Raw genomic sequence first — 14,217 nt, 5'->3', positions numbered from 1 at the left:
GTAACACCGATCAGCGAGTGGCGTCAGTGCGCATTTCCAGTTAAACAAGGACAGAAGAGTCTTCTATGCAACGTTCTCTTTCTCTATTCTCGCGTAATTTCGTTATTTCTTTTATATTTATCCGATTCAAAATAATTTCAATTCTCCTGCTAGTTATAAAAGTATAAAACGTTTGAAAAAGTTCTGGAATTTTCCGTAAAAATCCTTGCACGAAAGCTATCGCTTCATTTACGTAACTAATATACCTACCAAAATAACGTTATCGTTGCAATTCACATTTTCCTACCGAATACGTGCTAATAAATAAAAAGTTAAACACACGATCATATTTTCGACATTCTCTCGTTCAGCTTATAAAAAGTATACGAAAAGATCGTTACGGAACGTTCTGTCATATCGTCCTTATCGTTATCTCTTTATCGCCTCGTTTCAAAATCTTACCTTTCCTCCGTTCGTATTGTTTCGCGATTCCGATTGATGCACATCGCGTTCGTCGATAGGCTGGCAAGTTCAATACCGTTTCGATCCGCGAAAACAGCGTGGAGCGATTAACCACAGCGACGAGTAGAAACGCAGAAAAAAGACGGCGGGAACGAGACGAGAGCAGAGAGCAGAGGCCGATTGGGTCGTGGCGAGCTTAGTTGCGGTACGCAAGCACGCCGAAGCGGAGCGCAACTTCGGAACCGCGTACGGTGGGTGGGAGTTGCAGCCCTCGTGAGTCAAGAGAGCGAAGAGTAACCGAAAGAACAGACTTCTACTCAGTCTGTCCGCGGCCGTCCGTCAAGCAGACGTCCCCGACTCTCTTGTGCCCCTACTTCCTTCGTTTCCGTCCGTCGTCTCATATCGAGTGTCTGTTTCACAGTGCCTCGAAGACCTCGTGAATGTCACATGTCGTCGATGGTACGACCGTCATCACCACCGACACCCTGACCGACCATCACCGTTGCTCCATCGATCGCGAGGATCGATCTTGATCGTTGTGCACGCGCTTATGACAGTTTATCGAGTTGAACCTATCCTTCGTGCATGAGAACGACTGAACGTGTGGTCAAGTGGCAAAACGTGCAAGCATGTGGTACACGAATTTTATCGCGGGTCTAATAGGCCTGATTTTCATCGTCGGCTTGCCACCCTGGTGTTCAGACGCGTTTAACGTGGAGACGAAACATTATGCGGTTTATCGAAACGAGACCAGATCCATGTTTGGATTCGCTGTTTCCGTGTACCGGGATAGATATGGTCGAGGATGGTGAGTCTTTATCTTCCCTTGATTTTTGCTTATTTATGGTTTCTCTTGCGCTACAATGTATTAAAGTTGTCGTGCAAAAATGTTATCGAGACGAAAGGTTTCTGCGTGTCTATCATTCTTATAATGCAATTTTGTTTTTTTTTTTTTTTTTTTTTGGTACTTAAAGTTACGATAAAATAAATTTTGATCGTCGTATTAGAAGAATACTTTCTGATGCTGCTGGCTCGAAATTCGTGCAATTCTACAAATAACTTTACTTCGATCGTGCAAGAGGGAACAGCCTACTTTGTTTACGATTGATTTTGAAGGGCATACGAGTCGTTTGCGGTTGTTGAAATTTATTGTTTCCTGGACATTTGTCCAAACATAGCTTAGTAGTTTAGCATAGTTTTTTTTTTTATTTAGTTGTTTACATTCACAATTTATCCGATTTGGACATGAAGAATATCTTTGAAGATATTTTGAAAATATTACGATTGTTCATTTCGAACTCGTTCAATTCGACTGTTTCATTGCGATAAATAAATAGGAGAAACTAAAGTAATTATTTTTTTTAATGCTAATTATCTACACTAAATAATGAAATTGCGATATAAACATCAGGATTGGTAAATACCAAATAAGAAAGAACTAAGAAATTAGAAATAAGAACTCAACAATCTCCCTGTAAGAGACTAAAATATAAAACAATATTATTATTATTATCATCATCATATAATTAAATTGTGAATTAATCATGGAATTGATCGATCTTGTGTAAAGGTAAAGTAAAATCACGAACGACTCGGCACGCTACTAATCACCGACAGGTTGGATCATAGTTTTAAGTGGGCGATGTGTAATTCGATGACACATAATTCTTGGCAAAGATATGACTACACACCGAATTTTCCTCGCATTTTGATTAAAGTTACGGAAGGTAAAAATATTCATCGTATAAGAAGCGTTTCACTTTCACTATCTTTTATTACTTGCACGTCGAATGAAATTTTAAATATTTCGCTTAAAAACAAAACTCGATTAACATTTTTACCAATTATGGGCCGTTCGCCGTTTAAGACTTCTCGGTATTGTGTCAGAGTCCGGGAATTTTTTCGTCGGTAACCCGTGACCCACATAATTTCAGAAATCCGTGTATCGAACAATTCGTGGCTCTGAATCATTAAATGTCTGCTGCATATTTTAGTTCATACGCGTCTTCAGTTCGCGAAGAAGCGCAATTCCGCTGACGGAAGGAACATTAACTCGCTACGTAAGTGGTATTAACGCACCTTCTGAGTTACACTTATCGCGTAAATGTATTCAAGAAAAACGAGGCATTAAAATACAAGAAACGAGAAATTACTTTAAGTAGATGAAACATTTTTCTCGTGGTCGAACGATTTTCCGACTAACAACTTTGATAGGTATTCGGGAAGATGATGGCGGATAATTTATCGAATGTATCGGCGATATTTATCGTCGCGTAAATGGAAGACACTCCCACGAATTTAGGATGATCACGCTATCCTTTTAAATCCTCGTGCCAGAATCTAAACAGCAAAGCGACTTCTGCTGTTTCACCGCGTTCGTCGGATAATGAACCCCGCTAATGAAATATCGACTCTCGTTTGCCTACGACGTCTCTGAAAGCGTGTAATTTCTTCTGTCGCAAACACGCGACAACCATTCAGAACATAGGATCGATCTCTTTAATCATAGGCGAATTCAGCGTATCGAATGCAGTCGTGTTTCTCCAAACGATGCGAAATAATAGCGTCGTCGTGGTTAATTTTGTATCGCAGTGTTGAATTTAAAAGCGCCATGGAATTAATTACGAAGCTTGTGTAATGCGATAGCTAGTAGAGTTGCAAAGATAGCAGTGATATTTGAGTCTTTTTAAGAAGGTAGACTTTACATTAAAGAATGTTACGTTTTATTTAGGGTTTGATTAATTGTTAATATATTAGTAACACAATTTCGATTCTATACTTGAAACTTAATCTTATCTCAAGACAATTACCGCCTCTAAACGATCTAAATCTTAATATCGTTAGTAATAATACACCAAGGTATTACTCGCAACAACTGCTAATTACTATCATTCACAGTCGATGACTCGTTGGCAAACAGATCTGTTTCATCGATTATCCCCGTGACATGACGTTCGAGGGCAGACCCTTGGATAACAGGTGCTTCTCGGAGAGCTTAGAATCGTTTCTCCTTTTATGTCCCCTTTCGAGAACAAGGCGAGTCAGTTCTCCCGTTTCATCCGGACGCTCGTAACTGTTCTCCATCTTTCGATGACGATAAACACCCATCGGTGATAAGCGTTAGGTCGTAACGTATAAAACGTTCGTTTTCTTCGATCAAAATAAATATTCATTTTCGCTTCTCATCTGTAGCCGAAACCCATACCATTCTCGAAAAATATCGTTCTCCTGTATTTCATAAGAACGCCAACTCGTAGAAAGTTACTATTACGATTTATAACGAAATTAGCAGGCAATTCGGTATAGGTACAATTAGGAAAATAATTTCAAATTTTATTTTGAAGGATTTTCCAGAGGTACACCTGTTTCGGTAACTAGCCAGATGAAATCGACCCATGACCACTTAACGAAGTATGCGCTTATCGCTATACGTAGCAACGTAACGTTTCATCGTAGAAGAAGATCACAGTTTACGCTATCGTCTATACTAATATCGTATACATATTCGTTGTCGTTTCGAGTACGAGCAGTGTCTCTCGTGAGTCACGCGGCCCACGAATAAACGTTTCTGCTCCAGCTCCTCCGGCGACGATGGATATAAATAATGCCGACAGAACGAGGAAACGCGAGTAATAGCATAGGTTACGTCGGCCCTGTGCGGAATAATCCGCGCGAAAGGTCGGCTAAGGTCCAGGCCACGTAATGTATTCGAATTCTAAAGGATGTCGAAGCTACCACGCGATCGAAGTCGATAGAGACGCCATCGACTGACTACCGGCTCGAATCTTTGCTGCGCATGCAAATCCAATTCTTCAGCTTTCGTAAACGTGCCCATCTTCTTCGCGATCGTGTTTTCAACCTGGGTAAGTTTTAAGAATGGTACCGCACGACCGTTCGTTCCGGTAATTGGATTGGACCGCATAATTTGACAGGTTCGAGGGATTTGCGAAAGCGAGCTGGCTTTTCCGTTCGTTGGTGTCGATTGTCGGGACAGTTTATCCGACAGACAGGTAGAATCGATGGGACCAAAGTCATCATGAGAGTCGTAAATAAATTTTATTCGACGACACGATTTTTTTTTTTTTATTTGTAGAAACGCAGATGTTATTCTACTATAGTTGTGCTTTTCTGATAGTTTACTCGATCTAACGTTATATGTAATGGATCTATCGACATGACAGCTACGGTATATTGGCGTTACAGATAGTTCTCTCAATCCGTCCTGTTTTCTCTCGTCAGCTACTTACACGGTTTCTCGTACATTGTTGTCTCGGAAGACAATAGACGTCGTAATATCAGAGAGGAAATAAAAGGACGGACCTGTGGACTGACGTTCAGGATATCCAAAGCCACAGGAAGCCCGGATTACATCGTTCGTTACGAGAAACTTCGTAGGCGCTTATATTTAGGCCAGCTCGTGGAAACTTTACGAGCGTTCATCCTCGTTAATCTGGTGCGAGGCGGACGTACCAGGTTGCTACCGTACTGTCGTCGATCTGCTTTCGCGTTAATTCCCGAAATAGGATCTATATCGGAAAACCGGCGATTTAGCCGTAATAGAAGGACGCACTCCTTCCTACATAGGCATTGCCATACTCGAGGAAAAACAAGCTGAACTCGACGAGTCATTTGCAACTTTACAATTAGTGCAGAATCTTCTGAAATTCTAGATATACGTGCGTTTGTGCGCTGCTAGGTGTAGTGGTGAGGAATAGCCGACACAGGATTACATCATCATTGACATGATTCATAAAAAGAAACGCGTATTTACTAATTTGCATGAGCGCCACAACCATTTAGGAGATGAGGCGTTAAAAATTGAATTAAAAACTCGTTCAGGATAGAATAGTGTAGAATAATCTGTACGAACTTGTTGGGATGCGAGTAATTACGCGTCAATCGTCATCTTCCTTCGTGCAAGATATTTTACAGTTCGGTTCTAGAACTTCTATTTATCGAACGCGACGAAAAATCATCACGACACCGTCGAAGTAGAGCTACCGAACCGTTTCTCGATTATCAGCGCTTTCGTTCGAAGTTTCGCCTTCGAAAAAGAAAAACAGAATTCCGTAGCAGAGATTCGAATGGCGTAGAAGATGATCGTCACTTTCGCTCTCGATCGTTTCTCGATAGGCGAAACAGGTCTGTCACTAAACGCGGTAGCGAGCAACACGTTCGTCCGATTTAGAGCACGAGGTTGGCTGTGATACAGGATGTTAGGTCATCCGTTACGTGGGCGGCTGGTAGCTCTCGCTTTGCTCTGATTAATACAGCGTTAATCTGCTCGTTCGATCTACCGTTTCACCCAAGCCTCGCCGTTTTCTCAATGAACCTGCCATCCTCCCGTCCTCCGTCAATTGGACGGCCCTTCGTGGAATTTGGAATTGCGTTTGCCGACCTCCCGTCGCGTTTTCATGCACGCGAGCGCGCGTTTCAAAAAGGTCCCAGCTAATCTGCGGTCGTATCGGTCCTCACGAACGGTCTACGATGTCGATCTCTAGCGTAATCTTCGTTTTATCTGCACCGAACCGAAGTATCCTTGCGGCTTTTCGAGTCGTTTCTTCGCGTACGCGTAATAGGATTATCGTAGAAGCTCGGCGAAGCCAATGAATATGAAATTGTACTATACAGGTTCTATATTTGGTACAGACAATCGAGAAGGGCAAGTTTGTTCACAATTTGTATAGAGGAATCTTATAAAACTTTTTACTTTTAGTTGCGAGCCAGACTAGACGAACGTATTAAAAGACAGTACAGACAGTATAGAGATGTCTCGTGGATCTCTTAAGGATATCTTTTGGATGTTTTGTAGTACGTGTAGCGATCTAATTCAAGAGTAGTCTCGAAGTAAGCAAAAAATGGACGATTTCGCAACTCGTTGCGAAAGTACTATCGTTCGCGATTATGCTTTCAGCTGTTTTATTTTGTGATCGAGTTTTTGTAATTATTTTGTAATCGTATGGAAATTGAAATATTTATCAATACCGTATGAGAAATATTTAGGTTGTGCGCGACGAAGGAAAGGAAGAAAAAGCGCGGTATACGTTGAACCATTTGGAAAGCCAGGAATACGCGTTTCCCAATCTCGAGATGGTATTCGAAAACAAGCTACAACCACGCGAATCGTTGTCACTCGAAACTGTTACAGCAACGGCCTAGAGGCAAACATAATGGTAATTTTAAACGTGACGAACAGGTTGTAGGTTCAGACGTAGCTCATGTATATTTTTCAACACGATGATCCTACGAAATGCTTCCTCCGAACCAAATTATGAGTCAGCCTATCGTTGTCCGCGACTCGGTCTTGACTCACGATCTCCTTATTTACTAAAAAAAGAAGAAGGTAAGGGAGAATAAGGAAGGAAAGGGGCCAAGGCAAAAGAAAAAGGAAGACGCAAAGTAGGAATAAAAGGGAGATAGAAATAAAAGATTTAAGGGAAAGGAAAACGAAAGGACGAGGAGAAAGAGGAAGACAATGAGAAAGGATTAAGGAAGAGAAAAAAATGGAGGAAGATAGAAGAAAAGGAAAGGAAAAGTTTCGTCGTAGCTTCACGATTTTTCTCCTTTTTCACCCAGATTCGATTACTCGTATCGAAACCGGCGGTTCGAGCCGTGCGCTAAATATAAAAATTACATATTTCACGAACGAAGACACGCTTCGTATTCGAACAGATGATAAAAGTTTCTGCCACAGCGTCGAGACTAGAGACTGATAAGGCCCTGCTCTCCTTCCTTTTTCTTCGTCTTCGCTGATCGAATTAATTATCCAACTCGCGGAGATACGTTATACCGACGGATGATTTCTTCGAAGCGAAACTAGTTTCCCCCTTTGTTGAATTTCTATTATACGCCGGTCAGATTTTTCGCCGAGAATTCCGGGAAGCATGTGCTCCTTATCACAGCCCGCCTCCACGTGATAAGACCTTGCCACGATTTGCAACGTGCCGGTCGTTCGAGATTCTGCCAGCGTAGAAAATTTCGTGGTATCTACGTATTTTCTCTTCCTGTTTATTTCACTGTCGATTCTTAATATGCTCTTAATGGCTGACACGTTTCCACAACGACATTGGTAACGTGCCGTCTATAGAAATATTCTTTGACAATGAGCTGTTTGTTAACCCATTATAGAGCAAACAGTGAAATAACTTGCAAAACAAGATTACATAATGCGTAGGATGAAATAAGCAGAAGGAAGATTACAGAAAATCTGTTTTGCTTATTTTTCATCGACTTTGATCATTCTCTTGTGACGTTGCTCCGATACGTCGTACGCGATCGTTTTACACGTTTTCCACGGTTAAGCTCTTTCGTCCCGCTAACGTCCACTGTATCTCAGTCACGTTCGTTCGAATTTGGTGCTTACGAAGCGTGTCGATGGTAGAGGAAACGAGGATTCAATTTTCCTGTTTCCGGTCGGCGAAACGAAACAAAACGAGAGTCAGAATAGATCGGCGCGCTTTCCGCTTTTGATTAATTACCGTGCAAACTATAGAATCTTTCTTTTTTCCTTCGTCTCTTGCATCCATCTTTCTTCTCGTGGTCTTTTTAAACTGCCATTTTAACGCCAAAAGAAAGAGTCTTTCTAATACAAAAGTACAGGGGGACTGTGGACTTTGGTCTTAATTTTTCGACGCATCCGGCGCGAAACGCGCGCTCGTGCCTCGTAGCTCAATAAAAGGATGATGTACGATGATCGTGTGCGAAGGAACGATCCCCGGAGTGCAATGTAAACGAAGATTTAAACGGTAGCCGCGAACGATCGTGAGCACCGTGATCTTTCAGTCGAGTTAAGTACAAGGATCCACCTAAGACAGCGCGTTATTCATCGCTTTTTATTCTCCCATCGGTCTTCAGACCTCGTGCTGACCGCCCACCTCTGCATACCTGGCACACCTTCCAATCGATTATCGATTCGCGTCGAGCTGGCGTTGATATTGATGGATCTTGACGATCCCGACTTTTCTTTCTCTTCCTCCTTCCCTTCTCCGCTTCCATTTCTCTATTTGCTTTCTGCTTCGTGGATTTTATGGTCGTATCTCGTTGGCGTTCGAGTTTTTATTACGTCGAAAAGAAAGATTGTACGCTGTTTCTGTGTCGATGATATCGTGCAATCGACAAGGTACGATTGGTGCGAACGATCGATCGGATTACGAGACTATTCTGCGCTGTGTAAACGAGTAGAACAGATTCTCGTAAGTCGAACGCTGCAGGTACAAGTAGCGAGTAATTGGTAGATCGCGAGCCATCGTTTCACGAATTACAGGATTGTAAAAAGTGTGAAAGTACTGCAAAAGAGAACGATACTCGGTAGCGCTTAATTTCTTGAAGAGTACTTCGCCAAAAGGTCCACAGAGTCAACGTTTTAATTGCTCTGAAACACACATATTCATCGCTGTAATTAATCACGAGAGGCCAACTGCGCGTGCCAACGATGCAACAATCGTTTGCAGCCAACGAACGATTCGATATCGTCGAACAGCCGTAACCGATGCGGTGAATCGACAAAATACAGAGAAAGGAAGGTGTACAAACTTCCCCGAGGAAAGGGAAGAAAAAGAGCAAAGAGCGAGAAAGAGGGGAAGAAGAGGGGAATGGAGATAATGAGGATCGCGTGAGGCACGTGCCCGAAGCTCTTGCCGTGTCATTATCCAGAAGAGAACCGACAGCCGCGGGCCTATTACCTTTACCTGGACGCATGCAAACACGTGTGCAAATGCTCTTACACACGTGAGCGACACGTTTGCACGCGGCTGCAGGGCCAGGTGGAGAAGCTGCTAGGAATAAAGGAAAAAAGAAACCTTCTTCAAATGAGTTACTGCTTTGCCTCTGGTTTCTTCTCGTCGTTCGCCATGTGTAGTCTTCAGAGCGCAACATGGAATACGAAATTTTTAACGATACGACGTATTTTCGTTATTCGTTCGTTCCGATTGCTAATTTTTAACGTCTCGTTTAATACGAATGCGTTTTATTTCACATTCTGTGGCTATATCGGCGATGTTCGTGCGAATATTTAAAAATACAGAGATTGCGTATAATCTGCAGAAATATATAAAACGTATGAAATAAAGTACTCGCAAGTGTAAATTGACGTGTTCGAACGACGACACGGCAAGTAATTCCGGTCACGTAAATTTGTATTTTCTTCTTTTTATTTTTGAATTTTGAATTTTTGATAATGATTGGCGTGTGGAAGAAAAGTTTGGTGAAAGTTTGATGGCTTTTTGTACGTAGGGCGGTACCTCGAATCATTGTTCAAGGATCGTAATAAATCTTATATCACGGAGATGGCCTTAATCTTTTTTAACGAACATCTATAATTCTTTTTTGCCGCGTATGAAAGTCCGCAAGATGAGGTTGACAATTAGAAAACACTGTTTCGCTCGCAGATTATTTCCTTCGTATTTTCGCTTCGTATAATTTTACGACAGTAAAATTTCTACGGCAAGGTAAAAAATAAAACTTAAATTAAGACTCGTTGTAGGCAAAAATTTGATACACCTGAAATTAATTACTCCTTCGCAAGTGTTTTTTCCATTACACGAATTAATCCACGAAGAAGCACACTCGGTTTCCGTAATTAATCGTTGCCAGCTGATGTTCCGTAATTATTCTCGAAGCTACTCTGCTAAACGTGACTTAACAGATGACCGCCAGTGTGTGTTTACGCGATTTTTACGTCACGTGCGTAGCGCAGCTCGTTTCCTAGTGACGTGAGTGACGTAATGACTCGTACGTGAAAGTCATTAAGCATCGGCAACGTGAGAGTGCAATTGAAACGGCTCGTTAAGTGATTTAGAAGCGCATTTCCGACCACCTTAGAGTCGAATGGCTGTTATTAAATCCCTCCGTTATTTATTATTGCCTTTTTTCATAGTTCCGTATAACGAATGAATCGATCAGACCTAATCGATTAGCCAACGTGTAATTGGTAGCGTGTAAAAGTAAACACGGTTCGATTAATTTTCAGAGGTGCAATTTTTATTCGAAACAAGTTTTAACGTGGTAACGATGAAATCTGCATATACAGACTGTCGTAAAAATGCGAGTCTGAGACTTTGTGGCAATAATTAAAACTCACGTTTATCACGCGACCATCGCGATCCGATCGTCGAAGGTAAATCACCAAAAGACAGGCGAACGTTGTAATTACAGCATGGCGATTCGTCTCGAAGCACCCACGTGGATCGATGGCGCACGTGCAGACGTAGGTCGCACACAGGATGCTTCGTCGCGGTTTTTATAGCAATTCGTGGATCACCGACACACGGGGGTCGTCGACGTAACACGAATTGACAGCGAGTATCGCGTGTCGGTATCACGTACGGTGCTACCGAGTGATTCACGATACGGTTGAAATCACCATTGCGGCCTGCGACTGTCGACACGGGAATATCCAAGCCGTACGTGTTATGTGCTGTAAACACAGCGAATAGAATCACCGCGTAGGTGTGTCCAGAACTATTTCTATCGCCCTGCATGCCATACCGCCGTTCGAAACCTAAAACAATGAGATTATCGTCTGAATAGCTGTAATGATATATCGTTTAGCTCCATGCCGTGGGATCGATGCCGTTTCTACGAACAATAAGGAATTTTCAAACTTTCAGCAGATTAGAAGGAACGTTAGACAGCTAAATAATTTCACGCGTTAAATACGATGGATTTTGAAATGGTAGACAGGCTTCTTGGCGATTAGTTTTGGACTCGGAAGGTTCGATCACATGTTTCAAAAATTTCTACGGTATATCCGATGTTCGTGGAAATTCTGGTTTTCCCGGACTTCCGTCAGTCTGTTCGAGGCCACAGCTTGTCATTGGAAATCTGCAGCATGTCGTTTCGGTCTCGTGTCTTCCGACCGTTCCGTGTCTATTCCACGAATACTACCAGTTGTTCTGTCCACCATATGGCAACGAAATGCTCGCACCTATGCGCCTTCCCGTCGAAATTGCATTGTTATTCGGCGCAACACATGTTTCCTCAGAGTGCTGCCGAGTTCCGTCAATAAGAAAAACGTGGCTCGAAGACCGGGAAAACCATTTTATGGGCGTCCGTACGATGATTTACAGTTCCTCTCTCCGACTATCCTTGTTATAATCGATTGAACGCTGCTGGATCGAGTAACTTGTTTCTGTGTTTACGCAGCTGAATTCGAAAATTTGTGTAGTCTTCCGAAGCAACGTATACGATTGCGAGGCAGACGCTGGAAAGCAGGGAAAATTTGAAAAAATAGAAATACGAGAGAAGAGAAGTAAGCAAAAGGGAGAAATGGAATTTATGAGCAGTAAGGAGTAATTGGGGTGAGAAATAAATTTGAAGAACGAAATGGAAAGAGACAAAGATCAAATAAGTAAAATAAGACCAATCATATAACTATAATAGAATATTTGAGGAGTAGGTGTTTGGATAACAAAGACCACACTGTACCGTGTAAGTCTACTACGATTTCGTTTCCAGTTATTTTTAGTCGCTCATCCAATTTCCCGATTAACAATATGGAAGGAACGAACGAACGCTTTTTCCAGACAGACGAAGAAGCTTCTTCGAAATCAGCGATAAAATTCCGTAGCAGAATTCGTTCGAATCTGATAAGCCAGATAGATAATACCATAAGAGATGTCACATACGTACGCAATTGCTGTTGCATTGTTCATATACCGCGTATGGAAGTGGGTCGTTGCATCGTAACTGCAGATGAGACGATTCTGATTAATTCGTTCTTTTATTAATGCGATTAAGATCGACCAATTAATCTGCCCGTCCAGACCCAGTTCCCTTCGTGATTGATCTCGTTGCGTACGAGCTGCGAATGCGACTCTCTATTCTCGATCATGTGCATTGCAGCCACTTATTTATTGCGCGACAATGCAACGCTACAATTGTACAATTTATCGCATTCCTTCCGTCTCGCCGCCATTCCGTTCTCTTCTATTTTCGTTCTCTTTTATTTTAGCGAATTATCGTGACGATAAAATGAAAATATTCAAATAATAAATAAAATAAATTACAATTAAAATAACATATTTTCGTTTTACCGGAATTAGAAAAGACCGCAGTACTAAAGATACTAAAAAAAGAAAGAGGAAAATATTGTTTAGAGAATGGTACATATCAGGCAGATTTTCCACGAAACGATAAACAATTTTTAAAGCTCGAGTAACAAAAATCTTTTCTGTTCTCAGACGAAGTGGCTTGTTTAAAGTCTGGTTCGGAGGAACTGCGAGCGTTTACCATGCAGATATCTTTTATTAGCAACGAGGCTGATGTAATCGAGTAAACAGTTGTCTGATAAGAACAATAACAGAGGAACGTACGAATTCGCAAGGTCTCGAACGTGACCAATGCGAACGTCGAGATTTCACGAGTTTTGCCAAGTCTGGCGTCCACGTGCACGTCTTTTGACCAGTCTTGGTCATCCGTGTCGACTTATCTAGAAGAGTCGCTTGAACACGTACGGATTGATGGAAACGAAAGTCGCTAAATTCCTGTTTGCTTCTCTTGAATTTTTTCAACGCTCGTTATGAAACTTTTGATCGTAAATTCACCAATATCGTACGGCGTGCACTTGCAGTAAAAAACGTGATCGAAGGTCGTGAAATGCTAAGATTTCCAAGACGAAGCAAATTATTTCATCCGGCTCTTTTATGTAACTTTCTCAGAATTAAATACTCGCTTAATTCGCCATTGAATGATGTTAACGTTCAACGACGTTGAAGGCTTAATTTTTGCTCGCGATAAATCTCAAGCTGTACTCGAAACTACCCAACTGAAGGGAATTTTACAAGACGAATGCGAGTGGTTGCGTTTTTATTTGTACGGATGACACGAGTGAATTGTAAATTCACGCAAGAACGAGACACAGTTAATCTTGATCGCTAATCGAAGTCGCTGAATGGCCTTGAATTCATTCAAAGAGTCATACGTTCCGCCTCGCATGCTTATACTACCGCCAGATGTAAATTACGCTCGAGGAATGTTCAATTGGATCTATAATTGCTCGTGACCGAGATAGAGTCGAAGACTTTGCGATCCTAGAAAGGAAAGCCATATTTTTTTCCTCCGTGAAATTCGATACGCGGCTAATTTCGTAAGAATTCATGATCATTGGTCACGGGATCGGTATGGTTTGATATTTACTTTGGAATAAACGTATGGTAATTATTTATGAAAATTGTATGGTAATTAAATTTTAATTGAATCGCGAAGATTTCTCAGATTATACGGCGATTAGAAAGTTTCCAAGCAATCTTTTGCGATAAATATATAGTCGCGTTGGCACAATTTTACTTGAAAAAGTTTTATCGAGAATTGGACACAAAGAAGTTTGGGGTTGCAGGCTTTCGACTGTCACGTATGAAATTGTTTTTCTTGTCGTATGTCTAAAAGAACATTAAAATTCCAATTTGGCGCTGATATTTCCTGTCGAGGAATTACCACGCACCCGGAAATTTTCTCTTTGTCGGCGCTTAATTAGAATACAATCCGCGCGTGGCGATGCGTTCTGATAACTGTGCGTATTATGTATGCGCGATTAACAGGTGAATATGTAATTAGTCACCTGCCGAAATTTATTCTCTGTCGACTTTTAGGTGTTGCGTTAAATCGCACTTTTAGTAGCGTAAATTACGCAATAAATAATCAACTAATCTAACTTTAAAATTCTTAGCATTTTTTCAGAAAGTTCATTCGTAGTTCGGTGCAAATAAAATAATCGAAGCTTCGCTGTCTGTCCCAAGAGGCCACGTCACATGTTACTCACAGAATAATGTTCCAAACGAA

At 41.6% G+C, this 14,217-nt stretch overlaps 1 protein-coding gene across 2 annotated transcripts in view; it reads left to right on the top strand.

Moving 5' to 3' along the window:
- Nucleotides 1-725: 725 nt before the first annotated feature.
- if (integrin subunit alpha inflated) overlaps nt 726-14,217 on the top strand; it is a 75,419-nt gene continuing 61,927 nt past the window's right edge. Inside the window, exon 1 of one of the 2 annotated variants that reach the window (XM_069124825.1) lies at nt 726-1,249. In XM_069124825.1, coding sequence (XP_068980926.1) covers nt 1,071-1,249 — 179 coding nt within the window. In that variant the 5' untranslated portion in view covers nt 726-1,070. The remainder of the gene's footprint in view (nt 1,250-14,217) is intronic. The other variant, XM_069124826.1, reaches the window with a different exon arrangement.

This window comes from Bombus flavifrons, chromosome 12 (assembly GCF_040668555.2).
Source record: "Bombus flavifrons isolate JBK064 chromosome 12, iyBomFlav1_principal, whole genome shotgun sequence".
NCBI classification, from domain to species: Eukaryota; Metazoa; Arthropoda; class Insecta; order Hymenoptera; family Apidae; genus Bombus; species Bombus flavifrons.
The sequence above is the reverse complement of the archived record's forward strand: the minus strand, read 5'-3'. Positions and strand labels throughout refer to the sequence as shown.